Source organism: Miniopterus natalensis, chromosome 19 (assembly GCF_054644295.1).
Source record: "Miniopterus natalensis isolate mMinNat1 chromosome 19, mMinNat1.hap1, whole genome shotgun sequence".
Lineage (NCBI taxonomy): Eukaryota > Metazoa > Chordata > Mammalia > Chiroptera > Miniopteridae > Miniopterus > Miniopterus natalensis.
In genome coordinates this window covers 24320853-24347346 of record NC_142099.1, presented here as the reverse complement: position 1 = coordinate 24347346, position 26494 = coordinate 24320853, and the positions used below count along the sequence as shown (strand labels likewise).

At 43.7% G+C, this 26494-nt stretch overlaps 1 protein-coding gene across 2 annotated transcripts in view; it reads left to right on the top strand.

Moving 5' to 3' along the window:
* Positions 1-26494, top strand: part of KCNK2 (potassium two pore domain channel subfamily K member 2) — a 136642-nt gene that overhangs the window by 40738 nt on the left and 69410 nt on the right. Inside the window, exons 1-2 of one of the 2 annotated variants that reach the window (XM_087827674.1) lie at positions 17129-17219; positions 20213-20523. In XM_087827674.1, the coding sequence (XP_087683800.1) occupies position 17219; positions 20213-20523 (312 nt within the window). In that variant the 5' untranslated portion in view covers positions 17129-17218. Of the gene's footprint in view, positions 1-17128; positions 17220-20212; positions 20524-26494 lie in introns of those variants that run through there. The other variant, XM_016224668.2, reaches the window with a different exon arrangement.

The following is a 26494-nucleotide window of genomic DNA, read 5'->3' as shown; positions in this document are numbered from 1 at the left end:
ATAAGAAGTGAAAGATATAGTCCCTGATTTCGAAAGATCATCTTGAACACACCAGAAAAACAGTGAATATTATGTAGTCAGATAAGAATTTTAAAGGGTACAGCAACAAATTGGACAAAGTAGAAGAAACTGATAAAGTCCTAGAAACATGCAACCTACCAAGACGGAATCATGAAGAATCAGAAAATCTAAATAGATTAACTACTAGTAGGGAGATTGTATCAATAATCAAAAACCTCCCAACGAACAAAAGGTTAAACTTGATACTAGAAGAGACGAAGTCCAGCAAGTTTCCTGGGAGAAGGTAATGCTGAATCTTGGAAGGAGTTCTGAGAGTTGAGTGGAAGTCAGCCAGATGGATTTGGGTCAAAGAGCGAGAGGATCTCAGGCAAATGAGTGGAAGCACCGGGGACCTTGGCCTGCTTGGAGGACCTTAGCAGTAATAAGGTCAAGGATGAAGGTCATAACGTGGCAACGAGCTAGAACATGAAACTGGAGAAACATGCAATTGAAGAGACTTTATTTCTTGCCAGTAGCTTAAGTTTTATCCAAAGGATGTGGGAAGCCCCTGGAAGGTTTTCAGCGAGATGGTATTCTGACCACAGCAGGGAGAAAAAATTAAAAAGATATATGGCAGAGGCAAGGGCACCAACTCGGAGGCTACTGCAGCGAGTCGGGGGAAAATGATGATGTGACATGTTCGTCTTGCTGAGCCAGACCCGGTCCACATGCCCATGCACGCTGGCCTGGTGAGTTTTCTAGTCAACATGTCATGAGCATTTGAAAGCTACTTTTCCTACGTCTTCAGAGAGCAACTGTGCTGATAATAATAATTCTTATCTATTGAGCTCTTACCATATGCAGACACAATTCTAAACCCTTTACATGTCATCAATTATGCCATTTGCATCTCATCCCTGTGAGGAAAGTATGAGGAAAGTACTATTATTGTCTCTGTTTTAGAGGGGGAAAAAGGAAGGAACAAAGAGATCACAAAGCGGATAAGGGACAGAAATTTGATTCAGTCTGTTTTGACCAATTTGCTATACCATCTCCTTGCTGGCATTACTGTCTTTAGTAACATAGCTCTGAGTAACTTCTCTCCTTTGCCCTGATTACTCTCCCCAGCTCCATTCTGAGTTTGTTTTGGCTTAATGAGTTGTCAGTCACTCACACACACCAGTGTCCAAGTTTCTGTCCCTGGACTGGACCCCGGCAGGGCCCTGGGCTGAACTCTCAGCTGGAGTCATCTGCCTCCGGTTAAGACTTGACAGCCTAAGCAGTGGAATGGAAAAGAAAGGTGATTTTTAAAACTATTTATGAGTTAGAATTTGTGGGATTTGTTGACTAAATGCATGTATTGGTTAGGGAGAGAACAGGTACAAGGATGTTATACCACAATTATTGGTTAAGTCAACAGCCAGTGTTTTCATTATTATGATTAAAAATGTTATTCGCTGAGCACCATATAAGGACCTGTGACTATATTCCCTTTCTAGTGCTCCTTGTTTATTTTTTATTTGCTTAGTTTCCCATGTACATCACCGTGTTGTTCTTTTGACTGAAGTATACATCATTTCTCAGTGCACCACCCATGAGGGAATCTGTCAAGTTTATTTTTTATTTGCAGACATTTCTTCAGCCTTTCTTGCATTGGCTCCGAATCACAGCATTTGCTCTTTGACGCTGTCTGATATCTGAAGTCCTGGGGCTTTCCTTTACCACCTTTCTAGGAATTGTTTTTTGCCTCACTTCTATACCCTGCACCCCATGTCTTCCAATTCCTTGTTCTATTTCTTAGCTTTGCTGGAGCATATTCTCCCAAGGCTGCTGAGAAACAGCTCATGGAAACTGGGCAGAATCCACTTTATGTCCACATATTGATGATGGACATGCATTCTTATGTAAGGCTTCTGACCGGATGGCAAGTGTCATGCCATGCTGGCTTTTAAGTGTTTTGAGTGTCACCTCAGCACAGGAGGTAAATATTTTGAGAATTTGCATGTCTGAAAATAATTGTTCTATACTGGCATATGATTAATTTGGCTAGGTATAGAATTTTCCTTTGGATATCATTTTGCCCAGAGGGGACTTCCAGGTGCCCAGCCCCACGATGGGCTTTTTGTCACCGCTGGAGAGCATGATGTGACTGTCCATGACTACTGCACCCCATAGACCCAGGCCCAAGGACCAAGACTATCTTCTTATTTTTTTATTTTGAATTTCTGTTATTGAATTTTCACTTAAGAAGATAGATTTATTTCTTTTTTTCCCCAGATTTGTTGCAGTGTAAATGACAAAAAATTATACATATTTGAGTATACAAAGTGATGGTTTTATATATGTATGTATTATGAAATAATTACCACCATCAAGCTCATGAACATATCAATCGCCTCACCTAGGTACTTCTCTTAGCTCTCAGAATAATAGTTATGGTTTTCTCTGAAAATTTCTTTTGGTCTCTGGATTGTCTCTGTCTGAGATTTTTGGTTTTCTATTGTTCCAGTCTTTTTTGTGTTAAAGGATTCCCTCTTCTGTTGGATAATACCTGGGGGTCCATTTCTATGAGAACCATAGAAATGTGTGTGCCTGGTGGAGAGATCTTGTGGAATGGTGAGTTTCCCCTTACAGTAGGGATCAGGCAGACAGTGAGCTACAGACTTCTCTCTTCTTGGACTGTCAGCTTCTCCATAGAGGAATTCCCTAATTCTCACCCTAGGGAAGTGACTTAAACCTGCTGTCAGCATTCTGGGACCCAAGTAAGGGAAGGGAGTATTTCTTTGGACTACTTTAAAAATAGACAGATTCTTCTTTAATTTGAGCTGTATTTCCTCCAACTTGTTGGTATTAGTAAGACTTTTCTTCGTGAACAATTATTTGGGCCATTCCTATCAGCTATGACTGTCACTATATGCTTTAAGGTTTGAAAGACTCTAAAAACCATCCTTGCAGATGATTAAATCACTTTATCAGCCTACCATAATGGTTGAAAAATTTACCTTTAAGCTCTGTGAAAAAAGTTTCCTTTCAATGCACCTCTGCTGCCTGAAAGAAGTGCCCATCATGAGTTAACACACTGTATTAGCTAGTCATCTCTTATTCAGGATTATTGGAAAGTGACATGCAGACCAGCTCCCTTTTGACTGGGAGGGGATTAGAGTAAACATACAATGCTCCATACACTAGCCTTTATTTCCCCAGTTGAGTATTGTAACCAAGGGTCCTGGGGTGCATTAGGAACCTGGGGGATAGGATGCTAAATGGAAATGGAGAAAGAACCACCCCAAAAAACAGAGCCATGAGAAAAATTTCCCCTTCATAATATTTTCAGAGGAAAATCCAAATTAACAGCTGCTGAGTTCTGTAAAGGTGAGAGCTTAAGGGTAACCAGAGTGGACAGAGGCACGTAGAAGGTACCTAGGAAGGTTTTATGGATGAACCTCCCTGAGTGCCATGACTGAGAAAAAAAATCATTGGGGGGAGTGACAGGACTGAGAAAAAAAATCATTGTTATCTATCAGGTTATTAGCATTTTTCGTTGTAAAGTAATCTATTTGGTTCACATGTGCTCCTGCAAAGGGAGTCAGTGAAATGAGGTTCTACTTGAATCTTTCAAGCTAAAATTTCACCTTTACCAGAAATAGCTGAAATATTCTGAAGAGTGAGACAAAAGTATGTCAGTTTTGCATTTTAAAAGCTTTTGTGCTATGGATAATTGCCTCAGGGGTGTGTGTGTGTGTGTGTATTTAATATGGATCCAACCAAAGAAAATAAAGAATTGGATTTCACATAGATCAGAAAATTCAGAAACTAGCCAGGTCCTAGACACAGGATGTTTGGCTGCATCTCCTCGATGATGAGGCTGCAGAATCCAATGTCTAGAACAGCGTTTGCTTCCCTGGGTGATTCCAACAGGCTTGGACTTGCTCAGTACTTTCTAGGGAGCGCATGGTTTGGACACCCAGCAGCTCCACACAGGGATGCAGTTTACCCAGAAAACCAGGGCTTTCTGCAGGTACAGCTGGAAACTGGGTCAGGGGAGAAGGGTTCCAGACTGCTACTGAGCCCACTCTTCCAGGAGGCTGGGAAACAGAGGCCACTCTGCTTTTCTTCAACATCAAGGCCAAGCTTCAGCATCATTGAGGGCAGGGTTGTTTAATATTCAAGGGCCCAAGCTGAAGTCCACCTCTGGTAATTGTATTACTTATATTTAAATTCCTTTGCAGTTTCTGATAGAAACGTCTAACTCCCTCTTCTTGCTCTGTGCCCTCCATGTGCCCTCCTTATTTATTTTGTTTGTGGGTTGTGCAGTGTTGTGGTACAGTTTAAATATCAGCTGTGTTTTATCAAACGGATTGGGTTATTATTTGATTTGGGGAAACTTTGAAAATAAAAGGTGGTTAGGGATTATAAATTTGGAGGTATTATAATATAGCCCTTATTTAAAGTAGTTTAAAATTGGGGAATTAGATATTACATTATCAAGGCTTTGCTTTCTTACCCATAGAGATTTAGATATCTAAATACTTCAAGCAAACATTTTCAAAATTTTGTATAAACAGAACTTTAAAAGTGGAAAAAAAAGAGCTTTAAAGGCACTCCTAATTGGTTGAAGTCATGAGATAAATCCTTCTACAAAGCCAGGGCCTGTTTTCAAAGTATGGATTTTGTACATGGGTATCTTCAACTATATATTCCTGTGAACCAGTTATTGCAGAGAAACTTATATGTTCTTTAATTTTTTCCTAAAAGACTTCTTATTGGTCCTTAGTCTTAGCCATATTTTCAGAAAAATATATATATATATAAAGCAAGAAATTGACTTATGCACCAAATTCATAAATTGAGATATATGAAATACATTTATTGGAACATTTGGGACTTCAGAACCAAAGCTCTTTCCTTAGCAGTAGTCATACAGCTACTGACTAGAGGTAAATTATGACAATGTTTCAGTTTCACATCAAGTGAGAAATCAGGTACCCAGGAGTCAAATGATGAAAGGTACTTTTTCTAGGCAAATGCTTTTAGGAAATTTTGCATGCAATTAACTAACAAGTGTCTTCTTCTAAGTCACTACTTCGTTTTCACAAATATTGTACATCCTTATTTGATGGGAAATTTTGGACAATTTGCATCAGCAACCCATGCACTGAAGTGGTCTGGCTATTAACAAATTATGTGTCTTCTAAAAGAAAGTTGAGGGGGAAGATATCTCTTCTGAAATTTTAAAGGAGACAGTCCCACCTTCTTTCCTTGCCAAATGCTCTAAACTGTGTGTGAATTTGGCGAGGACTGGATCGTTTTTGGCATGGATCTCTGGGCCAGTATACACAGATCATATGCCTTGCCTGTCCTTTCTAAACCCTGGCTCTTAACTCAGGGTTTTTTGCCCCAATACAGTAGTCTGCAGAGAAGCCTGGCCACGGTAGTCAGATAGGGCAAAGGCGTGAAGGAGACTCTTTGCTCCTCAGTCTTTGCCTCATATTTATAGGAACTTCTTTCATTTTATTAATTAAGGCCAAGTATTAGATTTCAGATGATAAAGATGTTTACTCTAAATTTGACCAGGAAAGTAGGTCACTCTGAGAAAGCCCTGCTATCTCAACATGGATAAATCCTGACAACATAAATTTTAAGGGAGGGGGGAGCCAATTGAAAAGAATTCGCATAACATGACACCATTTGCTTAAGTTTTAAAATACTTTATGTTTTTATGATGACATACATACACTGGAAAGATATATTTACATTTACAACAAAGATAAACACCTGCTCCAGAGATGGTTATTTTGGGGGAGGGAAACAGAAGAAAGGAAGGGGGTGGGCTGAGTGAGTTGGGGCTGTGGTTAAAATCTGTTTTCCTTAAAAATGAGGAAAACTATGTCTGAAGCAAATATGGCATCTTATGCTATTTTCTGTTATTTTAGAATGTTTAATAATGAAAAATTTACATTTATATAAAAAAGCCTCTGAGGTTGCTGAAATACTTGCATTCATTTCAACAAGCCTTTATTAGGCATTGGGGACACAGACATGAAGGTGACATGGTGCCTACCCCAAGGAACTTCAGCAAGAGGGAAACAGACTAACAAACATCCACAATAAAGTGTGGTGACCACAATCACTACACATAATGGTGTCTGAGCAGAATGATTGACTCAATGATGATGACTTCACAAGACAATTTGAAGAAATCTAGACCAGATTAATGACAAAGAAATCAACATGAGTTGAACTAAAAAATAACTTGCTTTCTTATTTAATATTTCACATGAATTGTTAACAAAGTACTCTCAGCTAGAGGTCTGCAGAATATTACTGGCAAATGCTCCCACGTCATTTATTGAAATAAATATTTATTATTTACCTTAGCAGATGTTTCCTTTGTGGTCCTTTCCAAGTCTGTCATTATAATCTCTTTTTTTTTTTCCATAGAAATATTGTCCTCCCAGATAGACAATCAAATCTTTACAGGAAGGGCTGCTTTGTTTTCAGATTTTTTATCGCCCAACCTCTGGAGTTTTTAGTATATTTCTATATAAACAATAATGATAGTTCAATTTTTATCGAACATCTACTATGTGTTACGGAATCATAGTAAAGGGGTATTTAATCCCAAACTCAGTATTTGGAGCCAAGGACAGCAGGGAGGCACCTGTGGTTAAGAGCTTCACTGTCCGAAATATACAGATACGGTATACGAAGAATGTAATGCCATGGGTGGAACTGGAGCAGAAGACACCCATCATTTCAGGCAAAAGAAACTACAGTTAATTACCAAGAAGTTTGGCAAGGCATGTTGAAGTGTAAACAATACACTATTGGTTCCCTGCTTGAGAAAATATTAATGAAAAACACTAAAGTTTTTTTTCTACCTACCTTTCATCCAAAGTAAAACCACCACAAACCCTTAACCTTCCACTGTGGGGGCAGATATAAAAACAGGAGAAAAGCCAGTTTGTTCCTTTTATAGCTGTATTTGGTCAGCTATAAATGTTAACAGATTTTCATCAATAATTGTTAAAAATAGAACAGTAAATATTTGACATTTCAGTTTTAATTAAAATGAGCATAATGTGATACTGGGGTGATAGTAATAAGAGATCTTTGATAAATGAGCAAAGAGGGAACAGATAGAATATCTAAGTCACAGTAGTAAATACACATTATACCTCTTGGCTCAATAGAAAACTTCGTTCCTGGGGCCCTTATTGAGTTTATATGTTATTTACATACATTGATTTCTATATCAGTATTTGGGGCCAAAGACAGCAGGGAGACACCTGCAGTTGTAACCAACAACTTGGGTTACAAAAGTTTTACTTTAATTAAAAATATGTTTGTGTAAAGGAAGAGTTTTACATGTGCATAAAAAACAACATTGATAATAATAAAAGGGGGGGGGGGAACAAGCAAACCCAGGAGCATTTAAAGCTATCATGGCTGCTAAGGAGATAGAATTTAAGGAACAGTTTCAGAGAGCAACAGTCCAAAATATTGGGGCCACAGCCAAAGGGAGATCTAAGTATGTGACTGGTAGAGAAAGTGGCAACACAGCATCTATAATGGTGAGAATGGACCTTTAAGTCTGTTTGTGGTCTCCCACTGTAGCCTTGTGAACCCACTTATTGTCTCCTTTTCCAACCTAACTGGATCCCACTTATCCATCTTTTGGTGGCTGCATCCTGGTACACACTTTTCCTACACCAGGGACTATGAACAAAACTCTCTGCCCTAGAAAGAAGTGACCTGAGTTGCAGAGTCCTTTTCTTTCTAGAACAGAAAGGCTGGAATTTGATTCCGTTTTTTTTTGCAGCCTCGATTACTACCTGATTCCTTCCTGAGTCTCATCTGCTGATTTGGGATTATGTAGTACTAAGTTTCTATGCTGGTTTTAATTGTTTTCCCAATGGTTGCTTTGACAGTTCATAGAAATATTTGCATAATTGGTTATGTTAGTCCTGGTGTGATGTTGACAAGTCTTGTGACTCTCAAGGTCTGAGAGAAGCTTGTAGAGATTGTGACAAGCATGAGTTAACATTTTGCCCTCTGTTATTACCTAATCATGCACATTAATCATCGCATGGAGGGGTTCGTGGTGATGATGAATGAGAAGGTCTGTACTTTCAGTAGCTGCTTAGGAAAGGTCTCAAGTGCTCTCTGTAATCCTGGAGAATCCACAGGAAGTGTAAGTTAATTCATCAAATTTGCAGTGCAGGGCATGTTTGGGCACAGAATGTTAGGTGGTGAAGGGCTGCTTATTACGTGGTGTAGCACAGTACCTGGAGCTCCAGGGAAGGGGAGCCGATGCAGTAAGAGGGTCCACTGTGTGATCGAGCAAGGGAGGTAAGTATGCAAGAAACAGGGCAGCAGGGTGAGGAGTGGGCAAAGCAAGTGAGACCAACACGTGCCAGTGCAGGGTGGGATCTTATCTTTATTTCACATTTTGAATTTTTGTTCATCGTGGATTTTTTTTTTACATTATATCAATTTTTAAAACATTGTATTAAAATATTTTTCTTGGTTATTATATTTTTGACACCTTCTTAGATTTTGTGCCAAGGGGAATGCTTTACCCTCCTCGCCCTAGTGCTGTGAGCTGCATGATTGTACTGGAGGTGAGATGCTTCCAGTTACTATTGTCCAGTAAAGAGAGTCACTGTGCTGTATTGCAGCCATGACCTCACAGAGTTTCTGATGTTACCTTAACCCAGAGGCTGCCATCAGGGGCCTTTGGGTCGGTGTTCAGCCCGTAGGCCTGTATTATTGCTACCAACATTGTGTATTTTTTAAAATCACACTGCCTTCATTTTGAAATGGAAAAGTGCCTTCTAAAACAATGTGGATATCTGCTTTCTCATGAAAATTTGGATCTATGCTTTTTCATGGCAGTAATCAACCAACACTGCCTAGACTATCTCCTCAAGTTCATTGGGCCCATCTCATATGGTCATGTTACTGCCTGGGGCTGTAGCCATTGAGATTCTGAGCCCTGATTAACTGCAGGATTCTTTCAATAATACCTCTCAAATATGAGCTTTCATTCATTTAATAAATATTGACTTTTGTGCCTATTGTATAAGATGTGGCTGAAGAAAAAGATGACGTGGTACCTTCCCCTCTTGGAACTTGTTTTAATCTCTTGGGCAATAATGTTATAGTTTATGTTATATCTCCCCCAAAAGAAATACTGAAATCCTAACCCCAGTACTTCAGAATGTGACCTTATTGGGTCTTTACAGAGGTAATTTGTGTTTTGGCTTACATAAATTTTGAAGTTCCACAAAATTCTGCTTTCTTGGATGTTTTAGGGTTTTCTTCTAGAATAAATACGCCCTGAGCGATGCATGGATTTTATTTCAATTCTTCCATAAACTTAGCAGATGGCCTTGAGCAAGCCTTGCAAGTGCTCATTTAATTATAGATACAAAATAGACATGAAGGAAAGCTGTATTAATACATAGTGGAATTAGGGTCCTTTGGAGATTCCAAATACTCTCATTCTCTATTTGTTTTTGCATTGCCTTTATGACTTGTGACTTCATCTTAGAAGAAAAATGGAATTGATTTGCTCTTTACAAAGCCACATTCATTGCTATCAGAATTTGTGGCCTCAGGTGAAGGCAAAATGCTGGACTGGCAAATGTTCACAACGAATATAAGTTTTAAATAAAGTACTGGATGTGCTGAAAACTCATTAGGTAATGAAAGCAATCAAGAAAAATGGAAAATGCTCTAATTCTCTCTGGATTTATGGTTGACTTTAATACAAAGCATTATATTTGATATAATTTGTTTGCCTAATATTGCCAGACTGAAAAAATTATCTAACGAATTCATTGTCAGTAAAGGATTTACCTGTGATGCCAGAGGTGGAAAATGTTAGTCTAGAGACATATCAGCAAAGTGTTCATTTCCTAGTGAGTTTATGATACTCAGCTTTGAAAAGGGAAAGGCAATCTGGGGCAGAATTTCCTCTCTGTAACTTAAGAAAATCCCAATGTTTTCTGAATTTACTCTATTGTAACAGAGTACCATTTTATAAGGATTTCTTTCTTTTTTCTTTTTTTTTTTTTTTTTTTACAATGCCCTTATTCATGATCTTACTCCCTGTGGAACAAAATTATGTATGGCTATTAGCTTATTTTTAATAAATCCTTGTGTGTGCACTGATTAAAGTACTCATGTTTATATGCAAAAGGCTGGTGTTTTGGCTTACATGAATTTTCAAAACTAAAAAGAAATCACACGGGACTAAGAAATACCATTATGAAAGAGATTCTTGTTTGCATTGAAAAACCTTATCTTTCTTCACATTTTTTTTCTATATATGTATTTTATTTTAAAGTGAGCAATACACAAAACCATTAAAAAAGACATTGCAGAGTGTTACATATTTTAGGGTGACTTTAATTTTATTTTTTACAAAATGAACTGCCCGACTATGATGAGTTTTGCAAAGTTTTACGGCAAATGGCATTTTTTCATATTTCAAGGCGAGGTGCTTTAATCAGAAATCTTCTCAGCAGCTCAATGATGTTTACTAAATAGACATAGACATAATTTTACCAGTGCCATTCTTTCCTTGTATGATTACAGAAACTTCATGTATCGTCTTTGCTACTGTATGTCCTCAAGTGCTAGAAAAGTGCCTTCCTGGTACACAGAACGTGCCTAGTAATTACTAGTTGAATAAGTGAGGAAATATATTTCTTGTACCATCAATGACTTACTGCATGTAGGTGATACTGTTAATGGAGAGAGCTTTTGAACTGTTTAGCTCTGAGACAGAGAGTGAATGCTGAATGGGCCAGTGCCTGGCATGATCTGCCAAACTAGTGGGCAGGGGACCTGAGTTGCCCAGTAGCCCAATTTTTCACCAGCGCCTAACCAGTCTCTGTAACTGTGAGCTATCAGAGCACAATGAACCCAAACCCTATTTTCCATCCAGGATCCTCTGAGTGTGCTCCCTGAACACTGGCATCAGCATCATGTGGGAACTTGCTATCCATGCCAATTCTCAGCAACCCCCCAACAAGACATGACCCATCAAAAACTCTGGGGGTGGGCTCAGCAATCTGTGTCCCACAAACCCTCCAGATGATTCCGATGCACGCTCAAGTTTGCGACCCACTGCTGTAGACTATGCTCTTATGGGCCTCTTCTCTTCCCTTTGTGTTCTTCCAATGATGTCCAACTTCCCTTCTAGTAGGCACATTCTAATTTTAGGGACACAAATATTTCAAAATGAATAAATTTTGTCCTTTGAGAAATTGCCTTCTTAAAGTAATTTGCATAGCTCAGGTCCTACTGACACTTTATAAGCTTGCTTGGGATTTAACTCTTAGAACTTGTGTTATTACCTATTGCTACACAGCAAAGGACCCCAAGACTCAACAGCTGAAAACAATAACCATCTATGATCTCATGGTTTTTGAGGCTTAGTTGGGTGGTTCTGGCTTAGGGGTTGCATTCGAGGTGTTGTCTAAGACTACAGTCATTTCATGGCTTGGCTGAGGGGGGGATCCGCTTCCATGCTCTCTTGCACAGACTATTGGAAACCCTCAGGAGATCCACTTTTAGGCTTACTCATGTGAGCCTCTCCTCAGGGCTGCCTTATGACATGGCAGCTGGCATCCATCAGAAGTATGCATCCAAGAGGGAGTGGGAGAGCAGTCAAGAGGGGAGCCAAGGTCTTCTCACAGCCGAATCATGGAAGGGATGGATATACCCCTCACTAGTGCTGTATTCTGTTCATCAGCCACCCACATTCAAGAGGAGGGTGTAACCCAACGGCATGCATACCAGGAGGCAGGAATCATTGCAGGTCAATTTATAGGAAAATTAATTCTCACTTTGTCCAATTCTTTGTATTGCAACGTTTCTTTCAAATAAGACTCTTGATTTCTAGGGTCAGAAATCTCAACACAGATTGGCTTATCCAAAAAGAAAATGTGTGCAGCTTACGGTGGGGTGTGATATGGGGGACTGAGCAAACATTGTCACCTGGATCTGGTCATCTTGGTTCTGCTCCATTCTCAGGTAGCTTGTCCTGTGTTATTGGCATAAAAGCCTCCAAAGCTCTCAGACTGAAGGTCAGTGGCACAGCGTGAAAGTCTCTTTTCCCAGAAACTCTGGCATAAATTGCATTGGCTGAATGGTTCACAAGCCAATGCCTAAACAAACTGAGGAATCATGGCTGTGTGGCTGAGGCCCAGGACACACTGCACCCACAATCAGGGATGGGTCCACAAGCTGTGAGAGGGGAAGGCAAGTACCCTTAGAAGGCCCACATCAGGCAAGCAATTCACTGAAGTGCTGCCTGCCCTGTTGTCTCCCCCGAGCTTGCAGTCAACTAAAACTTCTTGGAAAACGCCTACCCTCTCCCTTACCACCCACCTCACACCCAAAGGATCAGAGACCTGTGGATCCACTGTCACCTCTCACGTCCTCTGTTCCACCCCCGCCCAAGCCACCATGAACCTCTCACCTGGTCCAAAGCAATAATGCCTAAGTTTGCTGCCTACATCCTTACATTTTTGTTGACCTTCTGTCTGTTCACATAGAAACCAAAGTGATTTTTTAAAAAAATGCCATTTGATGAGGTTAGTCCTCTGCTGGAAATTCATCAAAGTCCCATTCATTAAAATCCAGGTGCCACATGACCTGGTCTTTGCCTGCCTCTCCAGCTTGTTCACTCTCCACCACCAATCCTCAGTCTCTGAGCTCCCCCAATCCTCCGGGCTTCTTCCTGCCACGGGCCTTCGGCATGCTGTCCCATCCTTTGAGGAAGCTCTTTCCGTTCAGCCTCTCCCTCTCTGCCCTTGCTCATCTCCAGGGTCCAACGTCAGTGTCACTTCTTTAGCGAGGTCTTCCCTGACCCTCCAGCATTAGAGTCCATCACAGTACCCTGTATCCTTTATTGACATATCTGAGTTTGAATTTTATATATATTTAGCACCTTCCCTCTTAAGGCAGCAACCTCGTTATATCCTCAGAGCTCCTGCTTGGCACCAAGTTGGCTTTCAACAAATATTTGATAAATGTGATTTATTCTCTCTCATCTTAGACCTGTGCAATTGTGTTATCTAGAAGATTAAATAAAAGAAAAGATTCCTTATAGAGTTGGAATTTGTTGGTGGTCTTGCTTGGCCAGGAACCCCTTGGTTCATGGGATTAGGTCAAGCACGGGAGAGAGCAAAATGCTTTTGAGAGCCTATAATATTTAACACACACAAACACCCAGTTTCACTTTAATTTTTCACAACAATCTCTTGTGAGTACCGTGTATTTTGTAGATGAGGAAACTGAAGGCCAGAGAGCTAAAGGGACTCCCTCAGACTCACACGGTTCAGAAAGGGTAGAGTTAGGATACCACGGAAGTCACTCTGAGGTCAAAATTCCAGGTCTGATTGGAATTATGGAAAAACCTGTGGTATGCTCATATTTTAAACTATGAATTTTTGAGAGGCCAAAGTCAGAAATCAAAATGAACATGAAAGTGAAGTCCCGTAGATTCCATGCTGCCAGTTAGAGCAGAACAACAGCCCTGAGAGCACTGGACTGAGAGCAGTGTAGAATTTGAGGCAGGTAAATCTTTCGATTACACATTTCAGGTATTCCTACCCATTACAATAAAATTCAGGAGTGTCGAGTGTCCTGCAACATAAAAGAAACCGAGTCTACCTAGTCCTTCTGTTCCACTTTTAATGGGATTTATATGTATTGAGTAATGCAGGCATAACATTAAACAGGATAAACCATCCCATTTCCTTGTTTCTCCAGTTACAATGATACGCAAACTATTCCATTTCCTTTTTTGACTTTTACTTCAAAGACTGTAAGTAAATATGTGTTTGGCACAGAGGGCTCTTAAAGGGGTAGGAGTACTTACCTCGGCGGGCTGTGAATGGGTGCAGTGGAGAGCAGGACTGGGTTCTTGCTTCTTTCAAATTATTTGTGAGGCTGAGGCTGGCTTGGCTGAGTGATTCCTGCTAATGATACACTTTGAAATTTGCTTTCGTTTCTAAAATCTTGTTTTAATGTCTCTGTAAAGAAAATCCACCCTTCCCCACACTACATACACAGGTGCTAAATGTGAGACGAATGCAAAAGGGAACATGGAGGAAAAGTGCTACCTGTGAATCAATGAAGAGAAGGAGGGGACATGGCATTTCAGCATCGGGATTGGTGGTGAGCCCCACATCCCATGAGCCTGGGAAGAGGGAAACACTATACAGGCATATTATACTCAAGAGTTAATCCCCCACTGCAGAGAGCACTAGCCAGTTTGACAGAGGACCAGTGCTTGGCAAGGTGTGGTTAAGTCTGCAAAAGACCCAGAGGGAACAAAAAAGAATCACCAAGTTGTCGAACAAAAGGGGGAAAAAGTGAAAACAAAAAACACCCCAAAACAGAATGCCCAAAGTGTTTAGGATCATTTCATCTAGAGAACAAAAAGCCTGTGAATGAGTAGAAAACGATGCTGAGGGTGGTGAATTCATCTCATGTCCTATCCACGTAGGATACTCTGGTTCCAAACGCTGGGGGGACGCCCGGTGTGATGTCAGCCATCCCGTTTTCAGTGAGCCGTCTACCCAACACCTGTTTAGCGCCAGTCACTGGTTATTGTGCATACCCTGGGGAACACAGAGACACGGTTAATGCCCTCCCTGAGCTTACAGTCTACAGAAGCACAGCACAATGTGACAGGTGCAAAGATAGAAGCACAAATTGCCCTGGGAAGCAAAGAGCCAGGATTCAGGATAAATTTCCAGACAAAGAGGAATCTGAAGGATAATACCGGCGATGGTTACTTTATGGGTCCCCTAGACTAGGCTATAGGACCCAGTTATTTAATCGAACACATATCTAGGTGTTGCTGTAAAAGTAAGTTTGTAGATGTGGCTAACATCTCGCATCAGTTAACTTTAAAGAAAGGTTACCCGAGACCATGTGGGTAGACCTCATATAATCAGTCGAAGGTCTTGAGAGCAAAAATTGAGGTTTCCCAGAAAAGAAGGAATTCAGGAGTGAAGTTATCAGCTCAACAGAGTTTCCAGTCTGCCAGAGTTACCCTAGGGGTTTGCGATGGATTTGCCAGCCCCCAGGATCCTGTGAGCCAATTCCTTAAAATAAATCCTTTACACACACACACTGTGGGTCTGCTCCTCTGGAGAACTCTACTGATACAGTGTCTTAGTCATGTCAGGCCGGGTAAAGGACTGCGGAAGGTGTGGGAAGGAGTGACGGTACCCAGGAAGGCCTGGGGTTGAAGAGAAACTATTAAGGAAGCACCTTATTTGCAGGCCACCCTGAGAGTCTGAAACGGGTTTCAGTCTGGGAGCGAGAGGATCAGATGCACATTTTAGACAGCACACCCGATGATATTACTATTGAGAGCAGAAGTCAGGAAAAACATATTTCAATCCCAAGCAGCAAGGGATTCCTAACAAAGAAGTCATTTAGTTTTTTTTAATAGGAGAAAGGGGTGCTGAAACTATTCGGGAATTTAAAACATAATGTGACCTTTTTAATCGCCGGTGGCCACGGTGTTGCAGAAGGGTGACAAGGTTCTTGTTAGAATCAAGAGTCTCTGCTCTCCCGAAGCCCCTTCAGGGCTGCTGGCTTTCACTGGCCTCTCGTATCTGCAGCTGTCACCAGGCGAAGACTCCGGTCCGGCCAAGCAGCCTTTCTGGAAGAGGCACCGTCTCACACGGCGGTGGAGGGGGTGGGGAGGGCGGCTGGGGGTTCCAGCTGCCGAAGTGCAAGGGAAGGAGAGTTCCCAACCCCGCCGAAGTTCCGCGGCCGCCCGGGAGGGACGGAGGACACGCCCACCGCGGCCGCGCCCCGCAGGTTCGGTTCCCGCGCGCGCCCCCGGGGTTCCGCTGCCCCCGCGCGGCCGTCTGCGGGTCTGGGCGGGGTCCGCTCCCTGCCACGCTGGGGGCTGGACGGGGAGGCGTGCGGGGCGCGCCCAGGCCTCCCGCCCCCGCTGCTCCGCCGCCGAGGACAGTCGCAACCCCTGTCCCCAAGCGGAGGGCTCTCGCCCTCTCCGAGCCTAACCGATTTCCCTTCCGTTCCCCCCGCATCCCTCGATGTCTTCACCCTGGCTCCCGGTGCGTCCCCCGTCCGTTTGGTCCCGAACATTCCGCTCAGAGCTCCGAGCCCAGGTCGAGCCCTTGGAGATGGGGGGGGGGCGCTGGTGACTTAACCCTTCCCCAGGCGTAGACCAGAGGAAGCCAGCACCCTCATTGCCGCCCCACTCCAAGGGTCTCAGTGCCAAAGGGGGCACTTCTCTGTATGTCCCTGCGGGGGGGGGGGGCACGACGACCAAGGGGTCCAGGGACCCTCGCCCCAGAAATGGGTTCTACACCCCGCAGCCCAACGGGGAAGGAGAGCGGTCGGAGCCCGGCGTGCGAGGGGCGGGAGTGGGGCTGGGGGCTGGGGGCAGGGTTAGTGGAAGGGGCCGAGAGGACGGGAGGCGGCAGGTGAGTCCGGGGACCGCGTCCCTCCGAGGGGAGGCGGGCCCAGCGGGGCTTGGGAAGGGAGCGCGGGGCCCGGGCGGTGCAGGCGAGGGTTGGGCTAGGAGGGGTGCGGGGAGGCGAGCCCCGGCAGTGGAGGGGGAGCGCGGCAGAGGCGAGGGGAGGGAGTTGGGAAAGGGGGGAGCGGAGCCGGCCGAGGGCGAGAGCGCGAGCCTGGAAGGGGAGCCGCGGAGGGCGGGCGCGCCGCGCGGTGCCACAGCTCGCGGGGCAGAGGGGGCTCGGCCGGGGCTGGGGGGGGGGGCACAAAGACATGCGGAGAGGGGCTGAGCGAGGCGCGCGCACAAAGACGCCGGGGCGCACGGCCGCTGGGGCTGCACCGCCCGCCCCCGCGCCGCGCCGGGGCCGGGCCAGCGCCGAGCCCGGGGCGGAGCGCGCGGCGGCGGCGGCGGCGGCTGCGGGCCGGCGCGGGACCCGGGTCGCCCGCGCTCTCCGGGTGACCCGGGCCCGGCCGCAGGCGCGCGCGGGGGCGGCGGCGCCGGAGCCCAACTTGGCCTCGGCCTCGCCCTCTGCCCAGCCCGCCGGTGTCCCCTCCTTCCCGCGATTTCGTTTCTTCTCACGCTCCCCCCCCACCCCCTCCCGCGTCCAGCCCCGCGCTCCCCACCTTGTAAAACAAAGCCGGGGAAAATGCCTGCCCGTGCAGCTCGGAGCGCGCAGCCCGTCTCTGAATAAGAAGTGAGTACAATGGCGTGTTTGTAAAAGGTTCAAGTCCGTCTGGCTCACAAGCATTTTGCATGCTGCATGCCTCATGCTTCCCGGCGCCGCGCCGGAGAGACCCGGCTCCGGAGCGGGAGGTGAGACCCCGGGGACCCCCTGCGCCCCCCCCCCCCCCCCGCGCCTTCCCGCCCCAGCCCGTCCGGGGAGGGCTGCAGAAGCGCCGCGGGCTGCAGGCGGTCGTTTCCACCTTCGTTTCCCGTCCAAGGTGTTGGCTCAGAACCGGGCTGGAGGCAGACCTCCCCCTGGCCCTCTCCTGGCTGTGTCTCCCCGCTCCCGCAGGTGCCTGGGGGTTCTGCATCAGCCTTGGGAAAGGGTTTGAGACGCCTTGGGGGCGGGGGTGTGTGTGCAGTTTCCGAAGAAGGAGGAAGGTCAGCCCTTTGGGAGTAGCCAACAGGCAGGACGCGCGGTGACCCTGGTCACACTTGTTGCCCGGTGCGTGGTGGGACAGGCAGTGGTGCTGAAAAAAGCTCGTTTCTCCTGGTACTGAGTCGTCCGTGGGAGCCGGGACCGAGCGAGGGAGCCGTGCCCGGGTGAGGGTGGGAGACCTGGCCTGCGAGGCAGGGGAGGGAGGCGGGGCTGGTGCCCAGCGCGCAGGGGCCAGCCTGACTCCTTGTGCCGAGCAGCTTCTCCTCCCGACCATACACCGAACGACTGGAGATGGAAACCCAGAGGGTTCCCCACGTCAGGCGGCGAGGAATGGCTGTTGCTTTTTTATTTTGCTCTATCACCAGTTTCTGCCCATTCTGTGTGCCAAATGTGCATTGTATGTGTTTCTGCTAATTAAAAAATACAGCAGTAGCTTAAAATAAGGAAATGCATTAGCTTAGCACACACACACACACACACCCCTTTTAAAAATGATCTGTCCCCTTCTTCCAGAAGCGTATAATGATAATGCGTTAGTTTGGCGCTGGGAATTAGGATTGGGAGCATCCAGGTAAATAGTCCTGGTGTTTTCCAGTTCTGCAGACTGGAAACCACTGATACGAAAAATCAGAAATAGGGGAGAACAGAGAACTGGAGAGGAAGGCTTGGGAAGCCTCCTTCAGAGAGAGAATGTTGAGCTTCTATGTGATTTTGTTATTTTTGTTCCAAAAATAGGTTAATTTTAGGTTATGACCTTTATTTTTCACTCAGATTTGTAAAGCAGCTTGGAGGTCAGATGGGGTGGCTATAGACAGCAGATGAGTGATTTTAGCTATTATCCGCATTTTAGTAAAAAGTTTGTTTTTTTTTAATTATTAAAATACTAAACACGGAGCCAGTGCTAATTTTGAGTGAAGTTGCGTTTATAAACATTAGATGTCAAACGTGTCTCCTAGTTTGGGGCTTTATTCCGAGCAGGTGAGTGTCTCAGGAGAGAAACGTGTACATGCCTGTACTTAACAGGTTGGATCATAAGAAATTGCTGTAATGTACGTACAGGTACAGTTACCTCATCAGAGCTCTGACTTCATCTCTTCAAAGTCAGAACGGTTCAGAGCTCTGCCGATTGAGGATCCCGCCGTTGTCTGCCATCGTTTCACAACACTGCTTAGCTCTGGTGCTTCAGATAGCTCATTTGCAAAGCTGCTTTTTGATGGGCAACTGAAGATTTATTTTATGAACTCAAACTGTGGTAGTCCTACATTTAACTCAGTGGTAGTCAAGAGGGCAAGGTATGTGAAAACTGACACCCTCTGTTCCCTCAAGTAATTTCAGGTTCCAGTAGTGTATTTGGAGGCAATTCCATAGGGGTTCTCATATACTTACCCAAAAGTGTCTTTTAGATTAGGTTATCATTTTATTAAACCTGTATTATACACACTAATTTTACTTATATCTATAACAATTATGGACATTAAATTGATTATTCTAGTTGAGTTGGTGGCTTTTTAAAAATCCCCCATTTTTTTTGACCATTCTATTACCCCTTTTGGTTCAATATTGCTTTTCCAATCAAATATATTGCAGTAGATGGCTGATTTTCGCCTTAGCAAGTGGAAGTCTAGTATCTCTTGTATTTGCCAAAAAGGAATCCATTAATGATATTTTTGAACAGCTCAGATGAATAATAAATGGATTTAGAGTCACCTCAGAGTATATGGGAATTTGTAAGAGAACACAGGAATTCATTCTAATGGAGCAATTAGCTTTGTACAGAGAGCATGTAGGGTCCAAGGTGTGAGACAGGTTTTAATTTTTTTTCTTGATAATGTTCACTGTTGAAATGGAAGGAACTTGTCATGTCTTGGCCCCACCACAGATTTTGCCACAGTGGGAAACAGTACTTCTGTTTTTATAAACATGTCAGAGATCAAATAATGAAACATACAAGATGCTTAATCACGATCCTACCTAATAGGATAAACAAAAAAAATGATTGGGCTATGGTGGTTTACTTACCATCATCTATTACCAGAAAATTACTAATATTTTACTTTGAGCAATAATGTGTGGGTCACAGAGTCACTTATAACACAGTTCCTTTATTATAATGAATTTTTACATAAAAATAGAGAATGTTAGTTATGTTCATTGCTGTGGTAGAGACTGTTCAGTGCTTGAGGAGGGAAGTGATCCATGAGCCTTCTTTACGAGTATTCAAATATCTACTTTAGTGTCATCAACTCTTAGGAGTTCAGGAAGTTTTTGTGGACTAGCATGGTGGACAGATATAAATTTTGAAATTAATTAGAAAGACCTTAAGCATGCTTTTATTTTTTTAAGTTTCTTGACCCACCTCCTGTTTGTTTCTCCCTCCCATCTGGATCCCCAATAGCAGCAGAGAGCTAAGACCCTGCCCCTTTTCCTTGAACCCATATATACAGCCCTGGGTGCACTTCTGGGTTTGGTTCCAGAGCTTCCACCAGGGGAGCAGAGTCCAGGCAACCTTCGCAACCCCTTAAACGAGCCCAGCCACTGTCCCTGTGATCTCCTCCAACCTAACCCTGCTTCTCTGTTGTTGTCAGTGGCGGCACCTGACTTGCTGGATCCAAAATCTGCCGCTCAGAACTCCAAACCGAGGCTCTCGTTTTCCACGAAACCCACAGTGCTTGCTTCTCGCGTGGAGAGTGACACGACAATTAATGTTATGAAATGGAAGACGGTCTCCACGATTTTCCTGGTGGTTGTCCTCTATCTGATCATCGGAGCCACCGTGTTCAAAGCGCTGGAGCAGCCTCACGAGATTTCGCAGAGAACCACCATCGTGATCCAGAAACAAACGTTCATTTCCCAACACTCCTGTGTCAATTCGACTGAGCTGGACGAGCTGATCCAGGTAACGGCACAGAGGAGTTGTCACTCCGTTTCCTCTATGGGGAAAGCAAGAGTAAGCGACAGAGGAGAGGACTCAGAGCACAAAGCCATCCTGATGTGCCTGTGGGGGCCCTAGACCACTTTCCTCCTTAGCATAGACTTCCCCGCAGTGTCTCCTTTCTACACTTCTCCCTCTTTTCTTTTGCCATCTTTTTCTTTCCTTTTATTTCTCCCTCTCATTGTTCCTGCTCTTCTATATTTCTGTCCTGGTGTCTCCCAGCTTTCTTTCCCTTTACCCTGCCTTAGAACTGCCAGTGGACACTCATGGGCTTGGGGTTACCTTTCCAGAGGCCCTCCTGGCCGACTGAGAAACTTGGCTGTGGCAAATGAGAGGAAGGCCTAAGGCAGAAAAGTGTGTTAATTGTGGCGGTGGCCATCGTAGGGCAGGAAAGTTGAGTTAGTGGTGTGATCTTCCTGAGATAGGCTCTCCTCATCGTTAACAAGTTGTAGCTCCCCTCTTTAATCCAGCCAAAGTGTAACTCTGATAACTGCCTTTTCTAGGTACCTAGGGAGAAGTGATTAAGCATTGCTTCTCTACAACCCAACTAAAGGCAGTGTACACTGTACAGAAAAACAGAGTTTTCGAATAAAAACTAATTTAGCTTTAATTTACTCTCTAATAGCAGAATAGTATCTTTATGGAAAAACATTTTGTCTTCATTCCAAAATGACTTGAAAGTTTCAGTTAGTCTCCTTGGAGATAGTTATATTTTTGTTGTAGATTTTTGCATAAAATGTAAGTCAAACCAAGACTCTTGGTCAAGAAGAAAGCCCTGGAACTTCCTTTTAAGGAGGGACTTGACCGGTTGTTGAAAACGTGCTTTCTTATCTTATAGTTGGTTTTACATCATTTGAATGAGTTGAAAGAGTAGATTGAGGGGAAGAAATTATTATTGATTTTAATCCAGTTATTTTTTCTAAGACCTTTCCTCTTTTATTTCCTCTGGTCACGGATTTCCAAATACTACCTCTGCCCTTCATAGCCCCATGTATTTGTAGAATACACTTACAAGTTACTGTTCAAGTTTTATTCAAAATTATCAAACCTAATATTCTTTGACCCTCGCTTAGCTCCTACCGCATTCAGACACCTCTGCATCTCACTTACTTGGCTTAAATTCTGAAAAGGCTCCTCATATGCTTATAGGCTGAATTCTCTACTGTTTTTAGGTGATAGCGACAGTTTCAGTATTGAGTGTGAACCTGACGGCTAATATCCCTGTCCCACCCATCCCACTGCCTGTTCCTACCTAAGATCGCGATCACTTCACTCTCTTTGTGCCTCATCATTCTAAGAGGTACCAGAAACCTTTGAAGAACCCTTCCGTCCCTTGGGTTTTAGAAGAAGAGCTCTGGGTTGTCTTGGGGGTAGCTTAAACTTGGGGATCGGATAGCTGTGTTTTAAGCTCCAGCTGCGTCCTGGTCTAGAGGTGCCGTCTTGAACAAGTAATCTTGCTCTCTCAGCTTCCAGTGACCTGTCCGGACTGAGGGAAGAACACTGATAAAGTAGGGCCGCTGTGGCGAGTAAAGAGATAATCCAGGGAAAGCGTTTAAGTGCTTAAAAAGCGTTAGGTTTGTTTGCTGTTTTACCCCCTTACCCGCACACCCCCACCCCATCCCTTTTTTCCGGTTGAAACATGTGATTCTTATCATCTGAACTGAGATGTCTTTGGTCGTGGACAGGGGAAAGAGAAGCCTGGAATTTCAGGGCAGCGCTGGAGGAAACTCTATGAATTCGAAAATAGTCCCACCGTTCAGCACCACCCAGATTCATTTAGAATTGTGAACATAACTGGAAGGTCATGGCAGGTGGAGGCAGTCTGGAGGTGGAGACATCATTTTTGCTATGTTGTTTTTGGAATGGCAACAAACAGGGCTCAATATATGACCTAATTTTTTTCTTTCTGCCCCACAGAGGCAATCCACTTTAGCTTCATTAATATTCACTGCTGGTTGAGTATTTTTGTGCTTATCCAGTCCTTTTCAGTGCAGAAGATGCCCATTATTTATTGTCATATCACCCACCTTTATAACCCTATGGCTTTAATAAATTTGTTTCTCTTTGAATAGAATTTCTTCTGATAAAAGAAATCTTTATAATGGCATGGCCTCAAGGACCAAGATCAGCATTGAAATTAGGAGGAAGGCAAATAAATGAGCCAGTAATCGTTTATTAGAATCACATTTCATTCTTATGATTCTCATAAATTTCAAAGTGTTTTCCATATTTATTTTCCCATTTACTCATCCTTTATAACCTTATTAATGCATATATTGCTATAACTTTGTTTCTGGAGATTTATTCTGTGCCTCTGATGGAGCCATGCTTCCCTGTTTTATGGTATGCCTTGTAACTGGGTCGTGGTCTATCCATTTGAGGAAACAGCCACCTCTCTCAGTCTTTACAGGTTGGCTGTGTACAGGGAAAGACTTTCACCAATCAAACCTTGGCCGTGGATTCATTTTCTCTGGACTTGTGCGTGTAAATTCCCAATTAGATGGATTTTCCAGTTTCTTTTTTTTATGAGCTTGTAATCTCTTGCTACCTCTGGTGTCTGTCTGTAGAACTGCAAGTTTTCTGGAGCTGCTGGAAGCCATTCAAGTCTCTTACTCTCAGAGGTCCCCAGGTTTCTAGAGTATTCAGCATCCCATTAGTACTCTGTGTTGGACAAGACAGAAACCATTCCTCTGGGTAGCTCCCAAAAAGCCAGGGTGTTGAATGCATGCTCCACTCTTTTCTTGACCCACGATGGAGAGGTCGCCAAGCCGTGTTGCCTTCTGTCTGCTGTACCATGTGGTCCTCTGGAGCAGAGGCAAGATGCCCAGCTCACTTTTGCTCTCAGTGTCCCCCAGGCATCTAGAGTGTGCCGGGTCTCATCAGTGCTCCAAGATAGGCAAGATGGAAACCAGTCCGTTGGGCAGCACCCTCAAAACCCAGAACATTAGATGCACATTCCAACTCTTTTTTTCCCAGGTTGAAGCCAGGGTCTGGGAGTTTTCTTCTGATCGTGCTGCGCTAAACTGGGGGAAAGACTAAGGTGATCTGAAAGATAATATAAGCATATCATGGAGATATTGTGGCTTTGGTTCTAGACCACCACAATAAAGCTAATATTACAATAAAACAAGTTGCAATTATTTTGGTTTTCCAGTGCATATAAAAGATATGTTTACACTATACTATAATCTGTTAAGTGTACAATAGCATTACGTCTCAAAACATTGTAAATATCATAATTTAAAAATATCTTATTGCTAAAAATGCTAACCATCTTCTGGGCCTTCAGTGGGGCTTGCCGGCTGCTGACTGCTCAGGGTGGTGGTTTCTGAAGGTTGCCAAATCAGTTGACTCTCCCTTTCACGACTACTTTCTCTGTAGCACGTGATGCTGTTTGATAGCATTTTATCCACAGTAGAAATTCTTTCAGAATTGGAATCAATCTTCTCAAAACCTGCTGCTGTTGTTTCAACTAAGTTCATGTAATATGAACCTTTTGTCATCATTTCAACAGTCTTCACAGCGTCTTCACCAGGAATTTGTTCTGTCTCCAGAAACCACTCTTTGCTCATCCAGAAGAAGCAACTTCTCATTCATTCAAGTTTGATCATGAGACTGCAGTGGTTCAGTCACATCTTCAGGCTCCACTTCTAATTCTAGTTCTCTTGATATTTCCAGCACATCTGTAGTTACTTCCTTCACTGAAGTCTCTAACCCCTCAAAGTCATCCATGAGGGTTGGAATCAATTTCTTCCAAATTCCTATTAATGTTGGTATTTTGACCTCTCCTCATGAACCACGAATGAGTGTTCTTAATGGCATCTAGAATGGTGGATCCTTTCCAAAAGCTTTTAATTTACTTTGCTCAGATCCATCAGAGGAATCAGTATCTATGGCAGCAGCAATAGCTTTACAGAATGTATTTCTTAAATAATAAGACTTGAAATTACTCCTTGATCCGTGGGCTGCAGAATGGATGTTGGGTTAGCAGGAATGAAAACAACATTCATCTCATCTTACATCTCCATCAGAGCTCTTGGGTGACCAGGTAAATTGTCAATGAGCAGTGATATTTTGAAAGGAATCTGTTTTTTTGAACAGTAGGTCTCAACAGTGAGCTTAAAATATTCTGTAAATCATGTTGTAAACAGATGTGCTATAATCAAGGCTTTGTTGTTCCATTTATAGAGCACAGGCAGAGTAGATTTAGCATAATTCTTAAGGGCCCTAGGACTTTTGGAATGGGAAATGAGCATTGGCTTCAACTTAAAGTCCCCAGCTGCACTAGCCTCTAACAAGAGGGTCAGCCTACCCTTTGAAGCTTTGAAACCAGGCATTGATTTCTTTCATTTAGTTGTGAAAGTACTAGATGGCATCTTTTTCAAATAGAAAGCTGTGTTGTCTACACTGAAAATCTGTTGTTTAGGGTAACCACCTTCATGAATTATCTTAGCAGGATCTTCCGGCTAATTTACTGCAGCTTCTGTGTGAGCATTACTTGACTTACCCTTACACTTTTATGTTGTGGAGACAGCTTCTTTCCTTAAACCTCACGAATTAACCTCTGCTAGCTTCAAGCTTTTCTTCTGCTGCTTCCTCACCTCTCTCAGCCTTCATAGAATTGAGCAGAGTTAGAGCCTTGCTCTGGATTAGGCTTTAGCTGAAAGGAATGTTGTGGCTGGTATGATCTTCTCTGCAGACCACTAAGACTTGCTCCACATCAACAAGAGGGTCCTTTCATCATCTTATCATTCATGTACTCACTGGAGCAGCACTTTTACTAGCCTTCAAGAGCTTTTCCTTTGTGTTCACAACTTGGCTAATTGGTGCAAGAGACCCATCTTTCAGCCGATCTTGGCTTTCAACATGCCTTCCTCACTGAGCTTAATAATTTCTGCTTTTGGTCTAAAGTGAGAAATACGTGACTCTCCCTTTCATTTGAACAGTTAGGCCACTGTGGGCTTCTTAATTGGTCTGATTTCAGTATTGTTGTTTCTCAGGGAACAGGGAGGTCCAAGGAGAAGGGAGAGAGATGGGAACCGCTGGTCACCGGAGCAGTCAGAACACACACGACATTTACCCATTGTTTGTTGTCTTATATGGGTGCACCTGGTTGCACCCCTAAATAATTACAATGGTACCATCAAAGATCACTGACCACATATCACCATAACAAATATAATAATAATGAAAAAGTTAAAAGTTTTGTGAGAATTACCAATATGTGACATAGGGACACTAAGTGAGCAAATGCTGTTGGAAAAATGGTGCCCACAGACTTGGTTGACCCATGGTTGCCACAAACCTTCAGTTTGTAAAAAACACAGTATCTGCAGAGTGCAGTGAAGTGAAGTGCAGTGAAACAGGTATACCTGTAAGCTTCTGGCCCTGCCAGGGCAACCGCAGGCAGGGCTCGAAATTCAATCAATCTAGGAGCTTTTTGCATAGCTAATTTTAAAGTTGGTAATTTTGTATGGCCCACAAATGATGTTCTAAATATCCAAATGGTCTTTTGCAGAAAAAAGGTTCCCCACTCCTGCTGTAAATGGTCAACTATGGACAGATATGTGGACATCTGGGGGAAGGTGTTCCAGGTAGAGAGGAAAGTGAGAGCAAAGGCCCAGAAGCGGGCACATTCTTGGTAGAGATGCCACGTGGTTAGAAGGCATGAATGAAGGGGGGATTTATATGAAGAAGGGCTAGAGAAGTAACAGGGACTTAAATCCTATAGGGCTTTGTAAATCAGTGTAAGGGATCTTGGATTTTACTGGGAGTGAGTTACGGGAACTTGGGAGAACTTTGAGCAGAGCGGGGACATGATCTGACTTATAACTTAAAAGGATCACTGTGGCTGTCCCATAAGGAATAAAATGCAGGTGGTCAAAGTTGTGGATCCACTGCATGAACCCAGGGGGGAGATGGTGGTGGTCTTGGT